Genomic DNA, 23,786 nt, shown 5'->3' with positions numbered 1-23,786 from the left:
GTTAAGTTCTTGAGATTTTTATTATCAAATCCGCTCTTTGTTAAAAAGAAAAACGTAAAAAAAAATATATGTTTACTTTTTGTGTGCCTTTCCTTTTTTGTGGGTAAGACTTGATAAGAAAGACGTGTAAATTAACAGATACTGATCAATAAGGAAATGTTGGGTTCTGTGGCCTGAAAATAAAGAGATTTGATGCCGAAATTGTTTTTATAGAATATGAAAAATCCTTCGTGTCTTTTGTTCTGCTTTTATTATTATACCTGGTGTCCATGAATTGATTAAATCTTGGAAAAAGATTCAAATTTTTTACTCATTCTTCACTTCCCAAACATTTTTTTCCCTGCTCCTAAGCATATGAGTTCTATCGTCAAATTTTTTCTGGGATTCTTAAGTTCTGGTTTTGATTTCAACTTGTTTGGTATCTCTCTCTTTTCTGAAATAGTTACATATTTTATTTCGAAAACTAGGGTTCATATGCTGTAGGGTTTTATTCCAGCTGTTCTCGTCCCTTTGTTGCTGCGTGATTAAATTGCTCAGTGAGCCATTTTTCCCGGTTATTTTTTTTTTGGGTACGAAAATTTTGATTTTTTTCTTCCCAATATTTATCAGAAGAAGGGGTTTTGTCTGTCTGTGGGGTTGTTTTTTATATATATATTTTCTGGTGAGATTGGAAATATGATCTAAAATAATTTTCTAGGTGATTTTTCGTTAGGGTTCTTTTTATTTTACTTAAAAAAATTTAGAGAGAGAAAAATGGTGAGAGGGAAGACAGAATTGAAAAGAATCGAAAATACAACAAGCAGGCAAGTGACCTTCTCCAAGAGAAGAAACGGGCTTTTGAAGAAGGCTTATGAACTCTCCGTGCTTTGTGATGCTGAAGTAGCTTTGATCGTTTTCTCACAAAAAGGAAAGCTTTTTGAGTTTTCAAGCTCCAAGTAAGTTATATTTATTTTTAATTAATCTGATTGTTTAAATTCAATTTCTTGATACCACAAGCTTCACTTTGCTCGATATGCGTAGTTTGTAACTTTCTTTGGTGCTTTCTGATTGCTATGCTGTGTTGTACTGCAGTGCTGCTTGATGGGAGATACAAAAGATACGGCCTGATGTATTTCTTGATACTTCATTAGTTCTTGAAATATGATTTTTTCTGTAGTTTCTTGGATACTTTGTGTATTTTCTGAAAGCTCATCGCGGCATTTGTACTTTCTTGGACCCAGAAGCATATTGATTTTCATTAGTATAAATATGCAGTTCTTTCGTTTCAGTATTTTCTTGATCTCATCGAATTTTAAGCATTTTGTTCGAAGGTAGTTTTTGAGCTTCCTATACACATCTCGTCTATGAGAATATATGCATATATATCGATAGATTTTGTGCAGCTTGATAAAAGATAGAAGCTGATTATATGTATAACTTCGTGGTTTGATTTTTGTTTTTTCTTTTCGCATGCTGTTTCTTTAACAAAAGTTACAAAACGTACAAGTCTCTAGCTACTATGTATAATTTGGACATAATCGTGGTTTTCTGACTGTCTATTTGCATAATTCTGCATTCAGCATGGGACATACTATAGAGAGATTCCGGGAACATGTAAAAGAAGAGTGTAAGGCTAATATGAAAGGCGAACAACAAATGCAGGCAAGATCTCCGTTTTATGGATGGCTAAATCTTGAAAACACAAGCATGCACATCACTCATATGCCTGCGTGTGTTGCTCCCTATGCCTCAATGTTTCTAATATCTGTTGAAAAATCGTCTGCTGATTTTATTATCTTTTGGTGGTCGTAGAAATTTTAATGAGCTCATTCGCCTTTTTCGAGTTCATTACTGATTGCATATAAATAACTTACAAACTATTAGTTAATTATACAATGCACTGAAGCCATGTCTTACAACTTCATATCGAATTTGAATTTTTCGTTTGTTGAATAGTATATGAAGCATGAAGCTGAAATTCTGTCGAAGAAGATAGAGCTCCTGGAAAATTCTCAACGGTTCTCATTTTTCTTATTACACTCGTGCATGCTATTGATTGACTACTCATTTACTAACTTTAGAATATAAATTTTGAGTGTGTCAGGAAGCTTTTGGGGCACAGTTTAGGAACATGTCCAATGGAGGAGATCCTGAAATCGAAAACCAGTTGGAGAAAAGCCTCAAGAACATCAGAACAAGAAAGGTGCGAAAATTGATTTCGAGTCTTCATCTCGGACGAAATCTTCTGCTGCACAATAGAATTAGACAAGAGGTTACGAGATGTTTAAATAATTATCTACATACATATATATGTGATATATGAGGCAAGTTCATAAAAATAATTAGATGTAAAAAATTAATTTCAAAATTTTCACAAGTTTTTTCTCAATTTCAGAAAACATATTGGGGATGCAGACATCATATTGTACTAAATTTGATTTGTTGTTTTTACACGGCCAGGCTCAATTATTCAGTGAGGAAATAGAAAAATTACGAGCAAAGGTATATATACATTATCGTGCAACTATAATAATCATCTTAGTTTTATTCTATCAGTGTCTCTGTATTTTTCTTGCTATTTATTTCTTTTTTGCACTTTCAGGAAAAGCTTTTGCTAGAAGAAAATGCAAGATTAACTGAAAAGGTAATTAAAATTTTATACATCTGTTTGTTCCATCAGTATTATATTAAATCGTGTTTGCTAAAAATTGTGTAGGGTGAATTTAAATCAAGGCCGAATGTAGCAGATCATCTAGATCTAATGGAGATTCCAAGTTCAAGTCAAAGTACACTTACCTGCTGTGAGGTGATCACGGATTTGTTTATTGGCCGAACACCCATACGCAACGCCTCTCGAGCATTTTAATTACCACAAATTATTGTTCATTCGCATGTAAGCATAACGACATTAATAATAACAGATTTGCAGTTCTAAGTATAGCTCAGTGTCAAGTGTGCACTTCTATTAATGTGTTGAGATAGAATCCAAGATTCGAATGCGTGCTTGGTTACCGTTTTTGAAAGCATGGGTTAGATGATTTTCGTATTTGTATGGCTAGGAAGTTCTTGTAATGACTAGCTCTTCTTGAACAGATTGACATAATCTTGTTTCAAATATTGTTGTTTTCTGTTTTTAACAAATAAATAGAGACGGGATCAATAAATTTGCTACTTTATGTATTGCTCTCATTGCCTTTACTCTCCCTTGAATCACTCTTGCTTCTTCCCCCTTCCTTCTCCGTCAGTAGAAGGATGTTGGTTTTCGCCGTTCGGGGTGCTGTTTGCGCATTTTGCTTAAATACATTACTGGTGGATGCACAGTACCATCTGGCTGTGCTGCCGTTGGGTTAGTCTCCAGAACATAGTATTTAAGCCAAAAAAAATTCAAGATTGCTGCTTGTTCAAAAGAGCTTTGGCTCAATCTTGAGTCAATTCAATCTAAAGTTGACTAATCAAAATGAACTACGTACAGTATGTAGAATTTATGTTGTTATCGTATTTACTGTTACAATATGTTAGAATCACACAAGCGAGTATGTTTTCCAGATTATGTTCACTTCGTCGTATGAAAAGAATAATTGTCATAGCTAGGAAAGGAATATAGAGGCAGCCAGGCAGGGGTTCGGAATCCCGCTCCCTCTAAACACACAAGTTTACAACAAGAAATATAAATACGGACTTGGGGTATTATATATATAAAAATTTATTTACACCATATTATTCAAATCTTTAATAGCTTCATCTTTCACAGCTTGTAAACTTTCCAGGCCCAATGATAAACACGATCGGCGTTGATGGAAACACAAGATCATCAGGTATAAATGACTGATCAGAGAACAGAGGTTACCAGAAAAAACAAGCACATGAAAGTGTGACCGATGTATACTAAGAGAAAAAGGGACTGTCTGGAAACAGTGAAGCCGATATTAGTTGTTGTTGTATGAAACAGAAGCACCGCCGAATGAGAAAGAATGAACTTTGTTATTGAGGAGACATCAACTTCACAATCTCGGCCCCTGATCTATTTTTTTATCAACTTCATATTCGATGGGTCGTGGTTCACAATCCTGACATCTCTCTCGTTTTTTTAAAAAAAATACAAGGGTCGGGTTTCACAAGTATTGGTGATATGGAATTCAAATTCTGCTCAAAGTGAAGATAACAAAATGTTTAGTTGAACTATTACAACATCATTGAATTGGCAGATATAAATTAACTCAACAATCTTATGACACAAACCATGAGTTTCTTTGGATATGATCCTCATTGGTTTTATTAAAACACATCAAACTGGGAATCCAATAAAATCACCAAGAAACTGAGCACTGATCTTAGATCTTGATTTGTCAAAAAAATCAATCCCATGATAGCCTCCTTCATCAAACCTCCCCGCAACTTGTACTCCATTATCCTCCAATAAACTCATCACATCCCTCTGTCTATCGATCAACGGATCTCCCTCACATCCCGTCACCAAAACCCTCCAGTCCTGGCTCTTCATTTCCTCAAACGCATCTGCCTGAATATCAACCCTTGGATTGGAATACTTGTGATCGCGGTCAACTCCTAACGGCAACGCCAATTCCCACATCACATCCGATACACCACATGGAAGAATTTTGTCATTAGTCAGCCTTACTTCGGATGCTGTCCTCTCCACCCCACCGAAGAATGGTTGCTGCAACACCAGCCCTTGGATCTTCAGCGGCCACAGATCTCCGCCGCTCGAGGCTGCACGTAACCCGACGTGGTACGCTATGTTACCGCCGGCGCTACCGCCCATGAGGAAACACCGTGAGAAGTCGGCGAACTCCGTCAGCCACTCGTCGTTTGTGGTTTTGATCCAGTGCAACGCCTCAATCCCGTCGTCGTACGCGGCGGGGAGGCGGTGCTCCGGCGCGAGGCGGTACTCCACCGACACGACTATCACCGGGACATAGCATGCGAGGTCTGAGCAAAACTCGTGGAGCCTGGAGTTCGCTGTGCTGCATAAAATGAATCCTCCGCCATGATAGTACACTAGGAGTGGTAGCTTAACCTTGGGATTGGAATCGCAATATTGTTTAGGCAAATACACACGAACCCACGTATTACTTGCTGGATTGATCGTAATATCCTTACTGAGGACGGGAAGGTTGGGATCGGAACAGGCGGGAGAATTCGGGAAAAGTTCTATCGCCCGTGTGATCGAATTGTCGGGATTTTTGAGGATTCCGAGGTAGCCGTAGGGGTCAACGTTGGGATCTATCAGTGACATATTGGCCATGGTTTTCACGGAGGCGTCAGGGCTTTGCTGGTTTTACTTGAACTAACTTATTTATTAAACAAAATTTATATGTTAGTTTACCATCATAATTCATTTCTGTAATTTAAAATTTATAGAGTTTAACGCGCATGGGTCTCGCTCGGGGCATAATTTGTATATATGGCCCAATTAAATAACCATTAGCGATTGTCTGAAAATACATGAAAATCTTGTCTCCAAATATAGCAAACTACCCGTATCATTCAATCCACTCCTTGTGGTGCTCCCTTGATGATGCTTTCCTTCTATTTCGTACGCCTTCATCCCTTTTTTGTTGATTCACAATTTTTCATGTATGCATACAATTGCAGGGGTAGCATTTGGGCACAAACAAGGGAAAAAAAAGGGAAAATTTTGTCAGGCGTGTACATTCCTCATTATTAGACAGACTACTAGATGAGAATTAACTTGCTGAATTGTAATCTTTCAGTTTGTCACAAGTGCAGGCCATGTCAAAAGTGAAGTTCGTGATTACAAGAAAACGTTGTGTGTAGTTTCGGGGAAAATTGTGGAGAGTCCTGCTGGAACTCGTTGTGGGCAGACTTTTGCTAAATTTAAGAGAGTACATTTTAATGTTTTGTTTACCAAGCAGAAGCGGCTTAAGTTTCAATAAAGCAGCCAAAATATTTTTCCTAACCAATCATCGTTCGACGAAGAATTACATTAACTTGAAAAACGTCTTGTCTCTAACTTCAGACTTCAAAATGGAATGGGAAAAAGTACCCAAGAACTCAACAAATGAAGGTTAAAATTTAAAAACCATAACTCAAACTTTTCGATGTCATCGAACAATACAAGAAACTTGTAGATAATTTTTCACAACTCAAGAACGAACATTATATTTAATTTGGCATTTCAACTTTAAAAAAAAAAAAAAAAAAAACAGGTACAGTGGTAGGGTCACCGGCCATTGCTTCCAAGACTCGGGTCTTGGTTGAAATTTGTTCTGCATGTGTCGATGCTTAAATAAAAATACACTGGCCAGGAATTGATCGACCACAACTTGTGCAGCTAAATGATGAATTCCAAGCATCGAGTTTATTAACATGAGACGTCCAACCTACATTTGCTTCGTTAAGAAAAACCTATGGCAATACCAAAAGCTGCTGACAATCGCATTAAGGGGGTTCCAACATTTAAACTTAAACGTAGGAAGTCGATTATCACTTATCAGGAAAGTCTAAGGCTAAATCCATGCAAAATAAAAATGATTCTAGTCAAAACATTAAGAACCAAACCCGCAAACCGCGGATAAATGAAACCGACAGGTTTTATCATTGTCCAATATTTTATTGTACTGATAAGTTTCCTTCCTTTCACTTTAAACCAAGAAAACAAAACCAAGCCAATGGAATTAAGCTGAAGGCTAGACAGCCAAATTGATAATTCAGTGCTCCGTGCTAATTCGGGTCATTGTCACCTTGGCTATTTCTCCACTGTGGTCACCTGAACTTACGCAAGAAAATTTTCCTCACGAGTAATGCGCAAACATTTTCTCTATGGAAGACGTTACATACGTGATAGTAACAACACATGGCAATTTAACACAGATCTTAATACAGTGTTCTTAGGAGTAAGTGTTCTTGTTTTGTTCTTAATACAGTGTTCTTAAATTGCATGGTTAAAAAGAAAAGAATCTCATAAAAAACATCTTTGATTTAAACTGTGTTTCTTTACATATATAATTTACACTTCACAAAAACAAACAATGGCCTGCAACAAATTTAATTCAACTCACTGAACACTAAGCAACAACTGGAACTCACCGAACCTTCTTACGAGACTTGTATGGAAAGTGAGACGGAGGTGATGGTGAAAATTCAACGGGCAGCTTGGGAGATTCTAAATCTCCAGACAGCATTCCCACCACATCTTTCATTGAAGGCCGACGAGACGGGGATTTCTGAAGACAGAGCAACGCCACCGTGATACATAACAAGGCTTGATCTTTATTCAACAATTGAACATTTGGATCAACTAAATCAATAAGCTTTCCAGCACGAGCAAGATGACGAGCCCAAGATAGAAGGTTGGCTCGTTGGAATTCCGACATTGGTGACCCCGTCACTTGAAGTGGCCTACGCCCCGCTATAAGAACCAGTAAAAGAACTCCATAACTATAAACATCACATTTCTCAGAAACATCACCTCCGCCACCATATTCTGGTGCTACATAGCATACAGTTCCTCTCATACTCGGTGTGCTACTAACCCCACCGCTCTTTGGTATCTCCCCACTGACTGAATCATGACTGTTTTTTTGTGCTCTCCAAAGCTCGCCACTAAGCCCATCCAACCACCAGTCCATGCTACTTTTACTACTCCTGCTTCGACTCCTTTTCTTCTTCCTGTCAGCATAAAATTCATCGTCCCTTGGCCACCAGTGATCACTATAACAATCATCACTTGTTGACCCCTGCATTTGTTTCTTCTTCTTCTTCTTCTTCCTCTCGAGCTCCTCGCAGTACTCCTCTTTCCACCACTCCCTTGCTGGTCTTCTCTTCTCTTTCTTCACATTCTTCTCAACATCCATTGCCACCCACCAATCCAACTGTCTTCTTTTCTTCTTCTTTTTCTCCATTTTACCAGCTGCCCCAGAGCTCGAGGAAGCACCCATCCACTCACTTTTTGGCCTCTCTTTCTTGATCTCATTTCCAATCCATTCCATAACATAGTCTTTCACCTTGCCGGGCTCACCATCCCCTCCTGTATCTTGCTTCCACCACCAATCTTTCCCCGTTACACTCTTCTTCTTCTTCTTCCAACCACTTTTTTCACCCCCACTCTCAACACTAAACACGTCAATATTCCCATCCGAGAGACTTATTTTCTCCGAGCAATCACATGGTGAAGACATTGCAGCTACTGTCTCAGGCGTTACGACAGGAGCTGCTTCTGCCTCTGGTGACAACTCAATCCCTACCACCGCCTCTGGTGAAGCCTCAATCCTCACAATCACACTCTCCGGCGACTTTTCCTCAGCACCAAGATCATGAATGTTGTGGCTTTCTTCGAACCCGCTAGCAGTAATCACACTCTCCGTCTCCTCCACCATGGATCCATTATCCTCCAGCCCATTCCCTGTAATACCTTCCTTCTTTGTCTCAACTTCAAAGATATTGTTCTCCTCAACCTTGAACCTAGCCAGTCCCAAATCACCAATCTTGGCATTGAAGCTCTCGTCCAACAGTATATTACTCGGCTTAATATCGCCGTGAATAATTGGTGGATCGCAGTAATGATGTAAATACTCGAGCCCTTTAGCAATATGTAAGGCGATCAAAAATCGCTTATCCCAATTCCTCAAAACCTCACTTTTCTTATGGAAAAGACAATCTTGCAAGCTCCCGTTTTCCATTAGTTCATATACTAAAAGCATGCGGCGTTTCTTAGGATTTGATGAAAAACCCATCACAGAAACAACATATTTACAGTCGATCTTGGAAGAAAAAAGTAACTCATTCTGAAATTCACGCTCACCTTGTAGAGAACCCGAGTCCATAACCTTGACAGCGACACGATTGAAGGGAAAGAGAACGGTAGACTTTTTGGACACATGACGGTTTTCCTTCAGTTCGGCCTGATACACTGAGCCAAATCCACCCTGGCCAAGGCGGTGGGAGGGAGAAAAACGAGAGGTTCCGCGGCGAAGGAGCGAGTAAGAAAGCTGATACGGGGGTTTCTTAGAGTCGGTGTCCGAAGCTGCAGGGACGGTGCGTTTCTTGCTAAGCCTTCGGAAGCAGAGGACAAGAAAAAGAATTAAAGTGACCGCCGCCGTCAGCACACCGGCGAGAGGCGGCACGAGATGGCTCATCAGGTGCTGCGGCGGCGGAGAAGGCTGACGGGAGGGCATAATAGTAATTTCGACAGCAGTTTTTTTGCGGTTTTCAATGAAGACAACTCATAACAAAGCGAGACCGAGCAGCAAAATGGGACGAGTGTTAACTGATACGGCTGAACTTTAATCACTGACTCATTCACTCGGCTTCTATTTCAAGATTCAGACTTTTGGTGAATGAGTGATCTTGGTGAGGGTCAAAGTCTTGGACTTTATTATTTGTGTACACTATTTTTTAATTTTTTGCGAGTGTCTCCTAATGCTACTTTACTATGATAATATATTTTAAAAAAATATTTTTGATTTAATAATTTAAATAAAATATATATTTTTTTAAATTGATTCATAAAAATTTCTATGATTATATATATTCAGATAAACATTTTTATGTGTACCATTTGTCTTATTCGTCTAATATTATTGGTTATGATTTTTTTTTTTTTTTTTGCCCCAAAGGGGTACTTGGTGAATTCTGAGAATGTGTGGTTGGTTATCATTAGTTCAATTTTTCATGTCAATATTTTCTCGTGCGATTTCGTGACACAAAATTTGTTTAATACGATTTACTTTACTTACGTGATTTGTATATTATTATATTAATCCGAGAGTTTACATAATACATCGAAAGATAATGACCGCAAATTCTCGCATCATAAAAAAAATACGAATTTTCTGGCGTAATTATCTATACAATTACATAATACGTGAGTTATATATAACTTTTCTACATTGTGAGATTTTTTTAAAAAAAATCTCTTACTTTTATAGAAAAATAAAATCTCTTTTACACGCATTAACTTACTATAACAATGCAATCAAAATACATCTAAAATTGTTACATGGTGTCGAATCGATTCATACATACTGGGAAAAAAATATTTCTCACACAAAAAATATTAATTTTTAATGAATCGAGTCAAAGATCAGCTTACAAAATTGACATTAGAGTTTAGATCGTCTCATACAAGTTTTTCGAAAATACTCAAATATGACTTCATTTGTCCCCGAACCCACTCACTTGACAAAGTTGAAGTTATTTCTCATTAATCATATTTTGATTTAGAGATTGATCTTCAAAAATTCCAAATAAAATTTAATTTTCATTACATTAATTTACATGATGATGTTGGAGTTCACAATAGCTAAACAAATATTCGAACTAAATCTAAAACAAAAAAACAAAACAAAAAACAAAAAAAAAAAAAATCTGAACTAGATTCGTTGGGCTCGAATTTAATTAGACCCAATACTCACCAACCGCCAAATGTTGATGTAGTTGCATAGATAAAAGCTAGGGTAGCTGGGGAGTGGTTGGGATTATTTTTTCTTTTGGTTTCTTTAATTGTTATAAGAGTAGATTTTTTCGTAAGATGTTCTTACGAATTTTTATACGTGAGATGGGTCGAACCTATCGATATTCACAATAAAAAGTAATACTCTTAGCATAAAAATCAATACTTTTTCATGAATGACTCAAATAAGATATATGTCTCACAAAATACGACTCGTGAGACCGTCTCACACGAGTTTTTGATTTGTTATAATATATTATTTTCCAATCAATTCTTAAACTATAATATCAATATTGTTAAAAGAAAAAATTAATTCCCTATCACATATTCACGTGGCTACGTGACCATTTCAATGTTTAGGTCATTTTTGCATGACTACAAAATTTGGTAGCGGGTGGAGAAGACATAATTGAAATTATTCAGTTAATTGAGTAGGTGAAACGAGGGTTTAAGGCCTTAATCATCAATTTTATTTTTCGAAAAGCTTAGTCATCGATATTAAGTTACTCAGTTCTGGTTTATTTTGATTTCAACATTTTGTTCTTCGAGATTTAAATGTACCTGATAATATATTGATATATGAAATCGAACTTCTAACCATTAATCAAACACTCACTTACTTCACAAACTCAACATCTCTTCGATGACAAATAATAAATAATATTAATGCATGAAAGAACATTATTTCATGATGAATCTTTTTACATGAAATAGATTATAATTAAATATTTTATATTTATATATCTTCGTTCATGAGAAAAATGTCGTGTTTTAATTGTGATGAATTTCAGGCTACATTCAAATTCGATATTCTTAGAATATTTTCTCAAATCAAATAAATTGTTCCAAATCATAACCTTGCCTTCAAAACGAAACCTAAACAAAATTGGTATACGAAATGCTTTCCCTTTCCCGTCACGAAGAAGAACAAATTCCCATGGACAAACAAAAAGCAATGCATTATCTTAACAAACAAGCTATGGGAAAGAAAAGGTAAAAAGAGAATAGAAGGTAAATTCGAGTGAGATGCTCCATCCAACCCGTATAATCCGTCAAACTGTTACATCCTTTTATTTTATTGGGAAATGTGAATCAACAAAAATAATACAAAAACTTGTGTGAGACGGTTTCACAAAATATCTCACGCGTCGTATTTTGTGAGACAGATCTTTTATCTGGGTCATCCATGAAAAAATATTATTTTTTATGCTAAGAGTATTACTTTTTATTGTGAATATCGATAGGGTTGACTCGTCTCACATATAAATATTTGTAAGACCGTTTCACAAGAGACCTCCTCTACAAATAAATATGTCATAAAAGGTAAATTCAAGCCAAATTCTTTTCACTTTTTTCGATATTTCTTCCCAAAAACAGATTTTATTTGGCTAAAATACGTCATAAATTTCAGTTGAGTTACAATCATATTCGATTTTTCATCACAATTTGAGACGTACATGTAGATTACTGATGTTCTACTTATCCACATCGCGATTATACTTTATTAGAAAGTCGATAATGATCTTATTCAATACCTGTGTTTACGGTACTTGGTTATTTATAATTAATACTTATTTTACTTATTAATTGTGATAAATTCATTCTAAGTTGTCACCGATTATAATTCAAATTTCAGTTCAAAATTCGCATCAATTTTAAAATTTTTTTAAAAGTTTTCTTCCTTCACGTTAAATAATTATTTTTTATTGTAATAATATAATAGATAAGATTATTATTGACTTATAGGATAAAGTTTTTGGTAATATGGTATTCTCGTGCCTAAGAGGGGACTCGTGAGTAAATGAAACATGGATTTTGGTACTTTTCTGTAACTTGTGATTATAATAAAGCACCGGATATGTATTTAAAAAATAGACTTTTTATTAATTAAATAATTTTTTTTTAAAATATGATATTTAATTGGACTTTTTGTTTAAAAAATGAACCATGTGGGGTTAGGTTGGACCATTTGCTCCTCGGTTTGGATTACTCAAAATAAATTGGTCAATGGCCCACATTGTTTAACAATAAAAGTAAGCCATGTGGCCCATCGGCCTTTATTTTTGTTGAAACTTTTGGCACGTTTTAAAAATCAAAATTTTTTTTATTCTATTAAGTATATGACTTATCAAAAAATTGGAGTTTTTACCTTTTTAGGATTGGAATTGACCTCTTGGACTTATATACAGCAATCCTGGTATCAGTTGAAATTTAAAAAAGTCAGATATTACTATTGTATGATGATTTACTTCAAACTTAGCTGATTTTTGGATTTTTATTTTTAGAAAAGAAGAGTCACGTCAGTGATTGAACCGAAATAACTAAAAATTAAAATTTAATATACTAAAATCAAAATTTGAATATTCATTTGGGTATTTTACCAATACGGCATTACTATAATTTCAAAGCATGCAAATTCAGCCCTTTATCCTTGTGAAGCGTAAACATGGTTCGATAAGTAGCGTCCTCGTCTCCATCCACAAGTTTGAATTTGAAAAAGAAGAGAAGAGTGGCGGCAAGTATCTTCATTTGCCTGTAAGCAAATTCCTTCCCCAAGCAAATTCGAGGCCCAGCCTATTGAAGTAGGAACAAAGTAATAATCAGCTAGTGTTAAATAAATACACCAATACTTAAAAGACATTTCACTGAGAGAATGCTGACCTGAAATGCAGTGAATTTGAAAGGGCTTTCTGCTTGAAAAACACCATTTTGGAGCCATCTTTCAGGCCTGAATTCCTCAGCATCTTCTCCCCAAATATGTGCCATTCTTCCCATTGCATACGGCATGTAAGCCACCCCATCTCCTTTCTTTATCTTGTTCCCATCAGGAAGAATATCATCTTCACTTGCAAACTTCCCATCCTGCGTTGTATTCGATACTTACATATTTATATATGTGTAATGTAATGCACTAATTAAGATCGAGAGAAGAAATTAAAACCAAATCAACTGATCTCTTGTTTTGTACAAATTTGTAGGTCGTCATGACTCATGATTTCGTATTTTACAGCAGAGTCAAATATTGCTTACCAGAGGAACAGCGGGATAAAGCCTGAGAGTTTCTGTAAGAGCTGAGTGTAGATATTGCATCTTGTCAATGGCGGAGTCGGTTAATTTGAATATGAATTCATCGACAGATAATCCATCAGCTGCCTCAATATCAGTGGCTAACCTCACTTCCATAGCCACCTTTTCTTGAATCACGGGATGCTTGCTTATCATGTAAAAGAACCAAGTAAGTGTGTTGGCAGAAGTGTCCTTTCCCGCTATTATGAAACTCAGAATTATGTCTCTCAGATATTTGTCGCTCATGTTTTCTTCTTCACTCTTGAGAAATCTCGACAGTATGTCTTCTTTTGAACCCTAAAAAACATTATAATTAACGGAGAAAACCATAAATTGTTGATATTTAATAAATAAATTTGTTTTTATATTCAAAGAAAGGTATGTTTGGTCTTTTGGTAGAATATTATTAGGAAAATATTTTTTTTTCAGTAAATAGAAGCTAAAGAAAATTTCTAAAAAAATCTAAAAATTTAAAAGACAGATCCAAATTTAGTTTCTCATTCAAATTTTTTTTGACAGATATCATCCAAAAATAAAACTAATTCCATATTTTTTTAATGAAATACCAAAAAAAAAATATTTCTGTGTTCAATATTGCACTTGTGTATCTAAATTTCTCCTAAGCATCAATTTCATAGGTATTTAACTCGTGCAAAACCTGTTCAGTTTTCATCTGGTCTCGTTTGCGTTGGATCAGTTTGTAAACAAAATTGTCAATGATCTCGATGTTATTCTTGAGATTTCTTTCCAAGCCAATGTTAAGAGATCTTTTGATTCTCCACAGAACATCAACGTATCTCCAGTATATGATAACATTGGAATCGTCGAAAGCTTTAATAAATTGGTTGCTCGTTTCATCCGAACCCGACAGGGTGTTGAGATCTACACCAAACCCCACCTTAAACATCGAGTCCATTGTTGTCTTCATCAACAAATCCTGTGACACCTCAAAAGTCAAAATTTACGTAGATGGGTACTGGATATACACCATCTAGTGAATGAAAATGTTATCAAAGTTCATACCTGTAATTCAACTCTGCTTTCTTCACCAATCTTGTTAACAAATTTAGCAGCATTAGAGCGAAAAACATCGCTGCTAAAATCCCTAAGCACTTTGGTTGAGAACTCGTAGCTTGCAAGTTTTCTCTGGTAACGCCATTTGTCTCCATCCACGGCAAATATTCCATCCCCGAATAGATCTTTCATTATGTCACAATGGTGATCCCCCTTTGTTAAACATCCCACATCATGTTTAGTTCAACAAAAATCAATGCCTAAATAAATCGGGGGAGATATTTTTTGACTTCATCACATATTTTAAAGATACATAATATATTTATTACCTATTTTACGTACCTTGCCATAGTTGCGGAAATTGGTTTTCAAGATGTGCTCCACATTATCCGGATCAACGGTGTATATCTCACTATGTGAGTCTGCGAGCAAACGGAAAGTGTGATGCTTCCTGGCCAGAGGAATTTGATAATCGAAAAGTCTTTTGAAGTGTATGAGTTGATTCAGCATATGTCCAGCCACCGGGGGTCGACCGGCACCAGAGGCCACTTCTCCAATATAAAAGATTATTGATGATACAATGAATCCCAAGATAAAGTAGAACGGCAACCCCAGAAATGTAAGTAGGTAAGATTTTGTAGCAAAGGAACTTATAAGTACAAGAAAGGCAACTGATGAAACAAAAAGAAAACTGCCCATATTGGCTGAAACTCTGGGTTACAACTTACAAATTGGAGGTTGGAGAGTTCACTAAAATATGCCGTGCATGTCTTCAGTACTATCTATGAAAATGGGTTGCTATCAGAAATCACTTCAGTTTAGGTTCTGATTAATCAAGATTAAGGGTATTGATGTCTTTGAAAATAATTTTTAAAAACAAAAAAACTGTGTGTATTTTGTATATGTTATGCAAGATTTTGTTGGGTTCGTGACACAACATTATATATATTTAGCTTTTTATCAGATATTAAAATATATTGTAAGTAGAGTAATGTAAATAAAGGGATCTGAATTTCAGAAAATCATGTAGTAGAGAGAGGATTTATAAATTAAGCCTCCGAAGCACGAAAATAGTTTTTCTTTAATAAAAGAATTGTAAAAAAAGAAAGAAAAAAAAACTAGCTGGACCCAGCTTTTCTTGGAATCGGGATTGATAATTCCAAGGTGTTGCATGTCAAATCACTTGTTATATTTAAGGTTGCCGGCGCCTATTTTCAGAGCTTTAAATATGCACGATGTGGATTATGAAGCATCTTCATAGCCGGATATCTATTTTGGTACTGTGGATTGAAAGGGACTTGCAAAATATAATTTTGAGGAGCAAACAAGAAACTAAATACGATAACTTTTAATTTGATCAAATTGTGTATGTATATATATATATATATATAAAGATTAAACCAGAAACCCTTTCCAAAGTATTCCCACAGCACCATAATTCCCTCATTTATAACTTTAATTCCTGATCAAATCAATTAACTAACATAATATCTTCGTCTGAATTTCGAAATTACGGAAACACACACAGTTTACAAAATGAGTGCTGTTATTAGTACTTAGCAAACATTCGTTTTATTTAGTTTTCAAGAGCACAGGTCCAACGTTATCCCCAGTAGCTTTGTTGTGCTTCAAATGGGTTCCATCGCAAAGGGGAAAGGTCTTGGACCTCCAACACCTGCCACACAAAATAATATGGGTAACAAATTGAAGCCAAAATTTGTCCTCTTAACGAATTCCCTACGCTACTATTTTCCAAGCAACAGGACAAGAGAATAAATACCCTAACAAGATATAATAATATGCATGGCTTTTGAACCTTTAGACCGAGTCATTTCCATCATGATATTCATGCATGAATATTATTCTGCATATAATATTAAAATATTCAAATTTATATTCGCTAGAATTGGCTACTTAATTCACTAAGAAACCCCCCATAACATTTTACTGACATTCTTACATTAAAAGAACACCAGTTAAAAAAAGTTTTGTTGAACGTCCTCGGTTGTTTCCTTGGCCAAATGTGGGCTAATTGCACATTCAAATTGCCGGGGAATGATGGATCGTTGGCCATGTTGGCCGTCCCCTAAACTCTATCATTGCTCAACAATGTACGAGTTGAGTTTCGAGTTATGCAAGAAGAAAATGAATCCAATCGGACGATGAATCTGTTAGTACTCTGAATAACGTGCAACAACGATAAGTCGAGGCAAGGATGTATCCTCTGTCCGCAAGACGAATTGCCCGTATACTAGTGCTTTACGTTGGCGGCAAACGTCTCTAAGATACAACGACTCAATCCAGAAATCGCAGCACATCAAGTTATGGATATCAGCGAACAACAATATGTTTGAAACTTTCAAGTTTGGAAAGAAAACAGATGCAGCAAAATGATGATGATGCAAAAAGTATGCAACGAATGTTTGTTCGGGATATCATTTACGATTTCTCTCTGTCCTCTATCAATGAATTCTACAAAACCCCATCGGAAGACGATATTGCTGACCTTCCTCACATTGATACAATCACTTCTGTTCTTACTGGCGGAATTGTCACTACATTTCTATACCTTCCTCAACGCCTTTCTGCAGCAAACTTGACTTCGTTTTACTCTGTGCTACACAAAACGGCGATCCGTAACTGGACCCCATCTACAAACTCTACTGTGGTTACACGGCCACAAGCCATTTTCTTGTTCACTATAGGCACCGGGCGTCCCTTTTAATTTTGGACAGATGGTCTTCACCACTGTCATGCAGTTTGCTGAAGGGCAGATGAAGTCTGTAAAATTGCAATTTCCCTCTCTTATATTTGGGATCCTTGAATCTCAAGGGTTTGTACCTGATGAAGATGATCAGCTAACATAGATTGGAGAACCGTTAAAAATCTCTCCTGCTTTTCTCCGAGGAAATCGGAAAGTGGACCTTCCTTGGTCGGCCAATGTGGAAACTGATGTTGCTGTCCCCACTGCTGGTGTTGCTCCTGGTGTTGCCCCTGGTGCTGGCAACACCACTACTTCGTCCCTCTCCAACTCTGATGACTATATCGTTTTGATGGTCCCCGAGGTCCATGAACAAATTGCTTTCGGTCTTCAACAGATTAAACAGGCCCGGGATACCATTGCCTCTGCAAACACGCTGATCAGCCAATCCAATGCCACAATCGCCTATTATGAAAAACTGATTGCGGATTATCGGCTGCTCATCGAGGTAGGCGTACATTCTGGCCAAAAAGGGGGAGATGGAGATGCTGCACTTGGATCGGAGGCTGGTCCCTCGAATGCTAATCAGGGAGAGTGATAATGAGGAAGACACTGGTGAACAAGCTGATTAGGCTTATGCGTTGGTCTTGCTTTATGTTTACTTTGCTTTTTATTTTTGTTCCATATATGTTGTTGAAGTAATGTTATCGTGTCTTGATAATTCAGGGGGAGAAACAACTTATAACTCAGGGGGAGTTGGGTTATATTTGTCAATTTTTTTTCTTGGGAAGTTTTTGTCCAGAATTGCAAAAAAGGGGAGAATGAAAGGAATATTGTATTCCGAATTCATTTAAGATATTATTTTGATTTTGCACTTCTAGACAAATTTAATAGATTTGTTTTCCAAGATATATTGAATCATATTATTATGAATGATTTAATCAAGTTGGAAACTTATCTATAAGATATAAGGTATTTGCTTTGAATTAGAGTTTGATTCCCATTAAACTCTATTTTCCTTGTTTACAGGTGGGAAGGTGTGAGGCCCGGGGCCGAAGAGGGCGGGGGGGTGATCGCCGGTGCCATCAGTTGCACGGACAATGAGCGGCTCCTGGCAGGCTTCTAGGTGGAGGGAACATGAATGAACCGACCCACACGGGAATGAGAGGGATTCCGAGACTGTTCAATGTAATGGACTGTACAGTTGAAGAGGGCTTAAAAGATTTGATTTGTACTACTCATATCACGAAGGTGCATCTTCTTTTCGGTAGCTCATCACATAAGAACTCCAAAGTTAAGCGTGCTTGACTTGGGGCAATTTTGGGATGAGTGACCTCCTGGGAAGTTTCCCAGGGTGCGTGTGAGTGAGGACATAAGCACGCTGCAAAGACTCGTCTTGATACAGTGAGGGCAGTCGTCGAATCTGGGACGTTACAAGTGGTATCAGAGCCAACCTCTCTTAGTACGGTGTGGTTCGGGGACGAACCAAGCGGAAGCTGGTGGGTATGTGAGGCCCGGGGCCGAAGAGGGCGGGGGGTGATCGCCGGTGCCATCAGTTGCACGGACAATGAGCGGCTCCTGGCAGGCTTCTAGGTGGAGGGAACATGAATGAACCGACCCACACGGAAATGAGAGGGATTCCGAGACTGTTCAATGTAATGGACTGTACAGTTGAAGACGGCTTAAAAGATTTGATTTGTACTACTCATATCACGAAGGTGCATCTTCTTTTCGGTAGCTCATCACATAAGAACTCCAAAGTTAAGCGTGCTTGACTTGGGGCAATTTTGGGATGGGTGACCTCTTGGGAAGTTTCCCAGGGTGCGTGTGAGTGAGGACATAAGCACGCTGGAAAGACTCGTCTTGATACAGTGAGGGCAGTCGTCGAATCTGGGACGTTACAGAAGGATCTATGAAGATCTAGGTCATAAAAGAGACTATATATATAAGAGGGTCAATTATCAATAATGGGTGTGATGCAGAAAAATACCTTGACGGCGACAGGAGCTTTGCTGAAGCATATTCAGTTCTTGAAGATTTGCATAAGAAGCAAGGGTGGTCCGTCTATCGAGTGACCGTATTGCCGATTGGTGTTGCCAACACTCAAAGAACAACACTGACGCAGAGTGTTGATCGAAGAGTGGATTCATTTGGTCTTTAAGCAATACGTGTTTGTTTTATGCTTCTAAATTTGATTTGTGTTTTTTATGCATATTTTAATTTCTTGGAGTGTCAAGGAATTTAGCTTTGTTTCTTTCACTAGTATTGTTTTGGTGTGAACAATTTACATAAATTTTATAGTGAAATTTTTGCCATGAGGCGCTGCACAAGTCTTTGTACTTGTGCATAATTTAATCCAAATATTTATTTAGTAAAGTTATATCCGTGTTAAATAATAAATTTTCACTGCTGCTGTTGTGTGTAGTGTTGACAACACCGAGCACAACACCCAATTCTAATATATCAATTTTTAATATTTATTTCCTGCTACTTTATGCGCAATAATTCTTTCACGGTGTATCAGAAAAATCCTACAAAAATAACCATCAGACTCGGCCTTTAAAACCTATGCATACTCCTTAATCATTTATGAAGGAAAAAAATATTAGCAGCTAGCATTAACTGTTATGCATAAATCAGTTCACAATTCTTTAAAAAGAAAAATGAGTACCAACTACTATGAAATCGATTCAAAAAAATGAATTATTGGCTGATGAAACGGATTAGAGTTCAAATTGGGAAAAAAAAAAACAAACTAAACACGATAGAAAATTCCGTATGGATCGAAAAGAAAACCTGCAGTACGCAGTGACGGGTTTGGAGAGGTCAGTGACGAGAACCGAGTCCACCACTTTATCTTCGGTCTTGCGGATATCTGGGTTTACCGTCTCAGCTCTCACCGCCACCATCCGCCGATGCTTACTGGCAGCGGCCGACGACGCGGGCCTGCCGTATGAGATCCCGGCATACACAGTGAATGTAACAGATGCCATGTATATTACTATAGCGAAAAATTCCAAATCCTGATTCGTGGGATTTTCGAATGACTGCGAAACTCTAGGGTGGAAGACGGGGTAGTATCAGTTGAGTACCCAGTAAAGAACTTGAGGCTGACACGCTCCCTTTATATTTTTTGGATTATTTTATCGATATGTTTTCGGATTTCTTTCATCATTTTATTTAGATAAACTAATTGCATCAAAAACCCATCCTTTATTTTTTTAAAAATCATCACATTTCAACCATGGCCCAACTATATTATCATTGGGCCGACCCATTCATTTGACATTTGTTGGACCCAACTGAGATAAACCGGTCCTCTCTCTCTCTCTCTAGCTCACTCAATTTGACACTGGAAAGTCGCCGAAAAGCTAGAAGTCTAAAACGAGGATGGAGCAGCTCAGATGCCAAAGGATCGGATGCGAAGCACTGTTCACCGAAGATGACAATCAGGAAGATTCGTGTACTTATCACGATTCCGTAAGTAATCCTTCCCTCTCTTTCTTGTTCGATTCGCGTGTGTGAGATTTTTTTTTGGGATCTCTTTTATTTTTCGGTTAATTTACGTATTGAGGTGATTTGATCGGTTACCAGATGAATTAGTTCTTCGGTGAAAGTTTAACTGAGTATTTTTAGATTTGGCGCAGGGACTGTAGAGTTGGCAAATGATAGTAAGATTTATATGCTGCAGAAATTGTACTTGAATTTTGTCAGGGTTTAAGCTTTCCATTTATTTACCTGATGATGTACATTTTCTTGCTGGAATGATACTTCGGTTTGTTCCTTCAACGGGTAGTCCTTTTTCTTGAGATAAGTTCAGAATGGCATATGTTTTGCAAAATTTAATTTTAAGTTTTAATTAATTGGAGAATGCAATGCTTTTATGGAAGAATTTTCTGCCTGGATAGATTTTCTAATCTTTTTACTGTATATATCTATTATCAATTAGTTTTTGTTATTTCGGTTTTATCTAGATGGTAGAAAGTAATAATGATTGATACATATACACAGAAAGTACAGTGGTGAGGATAATCACTAAGCTGATTCCAAGGAAAAACATAGAATAACGAATGAGGTGTCCGCAGAAAGGATTGTTTGATTAACTGCTCATGTTATTATACATTATTGGCATGACTTATCTAACTTGTCAATGATTTGGAAGCTTAAATTGATCTCCAGCTTATGAATATATTTATGACCTTACATTTCTTGATAATCACGAATTTAACGTCTCCTGATGTATGTGCCATGCTTCAACCGGGGCCCGTCTCTTAAACTAGGGTGTAAGTGACATTTTCTCCAACTTTCTACTTTGACGAGTTGATAAAACTGCCTTTTTCTGAATTTCTAAAATTAATCACAGAAGTGTCTTTAACAGCCAAAATTTCATGATGGGATGAAAGAGTGGAGCTGTTGTAAGAAAAGAAGTCACGATTTTAGTCTATTTCTAGCGCTTCCAGGGTATGTAGCTTTTCCTTCTTGCTGCGTGTGCATTTTAAAAGTTCAAAATTTTAGTGTCCAATATTTATGTGTGACGGTGTGAGCTTTACTTGATGTTTGGCTGTCTTTTCTTTTACCGGATGAATGATTCACTCAATTTTCTTTCAAGATGTTTCTGGGCTCTGAGTTGTGTGTACATATCCTGTAGTATTGAATTTGATAACTAATTTTCTGGAAGTTATATCTCTACGATATGGAAGGGATCCATGTTTTCTGAAGGGATGCTAATTTTTTGCGAATTCCAATCGTGAATGGCTTTCAGGTTCAATATTCTGTTTAGAAATATTTTTCCCATTCATTAAAGATGGTGGGTCTGCTCATTTTCATTCTTATTTGCATTGATAGACTCTGCCAGCTTGCTTCATTGAGAGATCTATCTATTGTATATTGTTCGAAACTGATTGTTGTCACGTCTAAAGTTGCAAGACAGGAAAGCACACAACTGAGAAACCTGTGCTGGCGTCGATAGCTGTAACTCCAAAACAACCAGTTTATGAAACGAGTGCCACAGTCAATTCATCATCAAAAGATTCTTGTTCAAGATGCCGCCAAGGATTTTTCTGCTCCGACCATGGTAGGCCTTTTATGTAGTGATTTGACTTCTTTCAAAACTGGAGGCTGATTATTTGCGGATAAGAATTACTTGTTTCATTTAAATAATTTGCAGAAAGCCAATAAAACACGACTTTTATATGTAGATTTGTAATATAATCAAGTGGTTGAGTTTAGATTAGGCTATGCTACTGGTGTTTTAACATTCACCTACCTTTTCATCCTCGTCAGGTTCACAAGCTCGAGCATTGAACTCAAAAGTATCCAATTCTGTGCTAGATGCTCCTAGTGAAAGTAATCGAACGTTGCAGTATGCCCAACCCCCTAAACCTAAGAAAATTGTCGACATAAATCAACCCCAGATTTGTAAAAACAAAGGATGTGGAAAAACTTTTAAAGAGAAGGATAATCACGAGGAAGCCTGCAGTTACCATCCAGGACCAGCAGTTTTTCATGACCGAATGAGAGGGGTATGAATACAAGTTGCCTGTGTTTTCTCATTATTAAATTTTGTTAATGAGCATTCTGGTTACTCTTTGTCGTCGTCGTCGTCGTCATTTATAGATAGGTTTTTTTGCAAAAAAAAGTTGGGATTGGCAACATGGCTCCTCTTATTTATTGTTCTCCGGCTGAACTTATCTTTTCTTATCTTTAAGTTTATATTCTTTTATCTCCTCTTACTTACCCGAACCCTTACGATTTACCTTCTAACACAACTGTTTGTAATTCAATATATTTTTGTGTAACCATTCACTCACCTCAACTGGCAAATTACAAGTCATTATGTCTTCTGAATATGTTATCCGTTCACATGGGCAACACACTTATGATATCTTCTTTCCTTTTGACATGCAGTGGAATTGCTGTGATATTCACGTTAAAGAATTCGATGAATTTATGAGCATACCACCATGTGCCAAAGGATGGCACAATGCTGATCCAGAGTCATAAACATGGCACAAATATCCCCCAAAAGGTTGTCTGCTGCAGTTTCATAGTCATTTATAGTCTATGGTCGTCATCTTTGGTCGAGTGTTCAAAATGGAGAGATTTTGTTTTACCTTGCGCTAATCCATTATCCTCAATTTTGTTCCACCATGCTCTATCGGTTTAGCACATTTACTCTAGATGCAAGTACGAGTGAAAGTTTTTGCTTCTATCGAAAATAATAATTTTTTTTAATAATATTTCCAAACATTAGCTGATAAAAGTAGTCCTTGCATTTACCACGGTGACAGTAATTGATAGTCTCGTAACTCATCAACACTTATCGTGTTGTAATCAAACTTTCTAAATTTTTTGAAGTAATCGCGTGTTCGTATATTATACGAACAGAGACCGCTCGACCAAGGTTTCGGTTGGAGAGAAAAAAAAAGAAGATTTGGACGGAAGATTCTAAAAAAATTTGTTTGGGAGTTTTTTAAAGTAAGGAAGTGAGGAAAAATTTATCCTCCCCAAAATGCGGCATCATTTTCTTTTCGCAACTTACAAATATATACATACATAATTTAAATAAATGTATTAAGATAAAAATTTGTG

At 36.9% G+C, this 23,786-nt stretch overlaps 5 protein-coding genes and 1 pseudogene across 7 annotated transcripts; 2 read left to right on the top strand and 4 right to left on the bottom strand.

The window, feature by feature from the left end:
- On the top strand, positions 1 to 2,926 carry LOC142540300 (MADS-box protein SOC1-like; annotated as a pseudogene).
- A 1,178-nt stretch (positions 2,927 to 4,104) lies between these two features.
- Positions 4,105 to 5,313, bottom strand: LOC142540299 (carboxylesterase 1). Its single transcript, XM_075646334.1, has one exon. It carries the CDS (start codon positions 5,243 to 5,245, stop codon positions 4,265 to 4,267), a length of 981 nt encoding a protein of 326 aa, XP_075502449.1. The 5' UTR covers positions 5,246 to 5,313; the 3' UTR covers positions 4,105 to 4,264.
- A 1,609-nt stretch (positions 5,314 to 6,922) lies between these two features.
- Positions 6,923 to 9,325, bottom strand: LOC142540298 (receptor-like serine/threonine-protein kinase At4g25390). The gene has a single exon (XM_075646333.1). It carries the CDS (start codon positions 9,135 to 9,137, stop codon positions 7,047 to 7,049), a length of 2,091 nt encoding a protein of 696 aa, XP_075502448.1. The 5' UTR covers positions 9,138 to 9,325; the 3' UTR covers positions 6,923 to 7,046.
- A 3,483-nt stretch (positions 9,326 to 12,808) lies between these two features.
- On the bottom strand, positions 12,809 to 15,830 carry LOC142538411 (cytochrome P450 704C1-like). Its single transcript, XM_075643733.1, has 6 exons — positions 14,837 to 15,830; positions 14,504 to 14,707; positions 14,139 to 14,417; positions 13,445 to 13,777; positions 13,076 to 13,276; positions 12,809 to 12,988 (listed from the first exon to the last, which is right to left on the bottom strand). The coding sequence occupies exons 1-6, from the start codon at positions 15,191 to 15,193 to the stop codon at positions 12,809 to 12,811; spliced, it is 1,554 nt and encodes a 517-aa protein (XP_075499848.1). The 5' UTR covers positions 15,194 to 15,830.
- Positions 15,831 to 15,913: 83 nt separating this feature from the next.
- LOC142540297 (CDGSH iron-sulfur domain-containing protein NEET-like) lies at positions 15,914 to 20,328 on the bottom strand. The gene is made up of 2 exons (XM_075646332.1): positions 19,992 to 20,328; positions 15,914 to 16,169 (listed from the first exon to the last, which is right to left on the bottom strand). The coding sequence occupies exons 1-2, from the start codon at positions 20,186 to 20,188 to the stop codon at positions 16,067 to 16,069; spliced, it is 300 nt and encodes a 99-aa protein (XP_075502447.1). The 5' UTR covers positions 20,189 to 20,328; the 3' UTR covers positions 15,914 to 16,066.
- Positions 20,329 to 20,525: 197 nt separating this feature from the next.
- On the top strand, positions 20,526 to 23,569 carry LOC142540296 (cysteine and histidine-rich domain-containing protein RAR1). 3 transcript variants are annotated; one of them, XM_075646329.1, is made up of 5 exons: positions 20,526 to 20,675; positions 21,574 to 21,656; positions 22,115 to 22,269; positions 22,479 to 22,717; positions 23,103 to 23,569. In XM_075646329.1, the coding sequence occupies exons 1-5, from the start codon at positions 20,586 to 20,588 to the stop codon at positions 23,196 to 23,198; spliced, it is 663 nt and encodes a 220-aa protein (XP_075502444.1). In that variant the 5' UTR covers positions 20,526 to 20,585; the 3' UTR covers positions 23,199 to 23,569. The 3 variants fall into 3 exon arrangements, with proteins under 3 accessions (XP_075502444.1, XP_075502445.1, XP_075502446.1); XM_075646330.1 differs by having other exon boundaries at positions 20,540 to 21,478; XM_075646331.1 differs by having other exon boundaries at positions 20,540 to 21,478; positions 21,559 to 21,656.
- The last annotated feature ends 217 nt before the right edge of the window (positions 23,570 to 23,786 follow it).

Source organism: Primulina tabacum, chromosome 3, assembly GCF_025594145.1.
Source record: "Primulina tabacum isolate GXHZ01 chromosome 3, ASM2559414v2, whole genome shotgun sequence".
In the NCBI taxonomy this organism is placed as follows: domain Eukaryota; kingdom Viridiplantae; phylum Streptophyta; class Magnoliopsida; order Lamiales; family Gesneriaceae; genus Primulina; species Primulina tabacum.
Note: the sequence above shows the minus strand (reverse complement) of the source record. Positions and strands in the feature narration are given on the sequence as shown.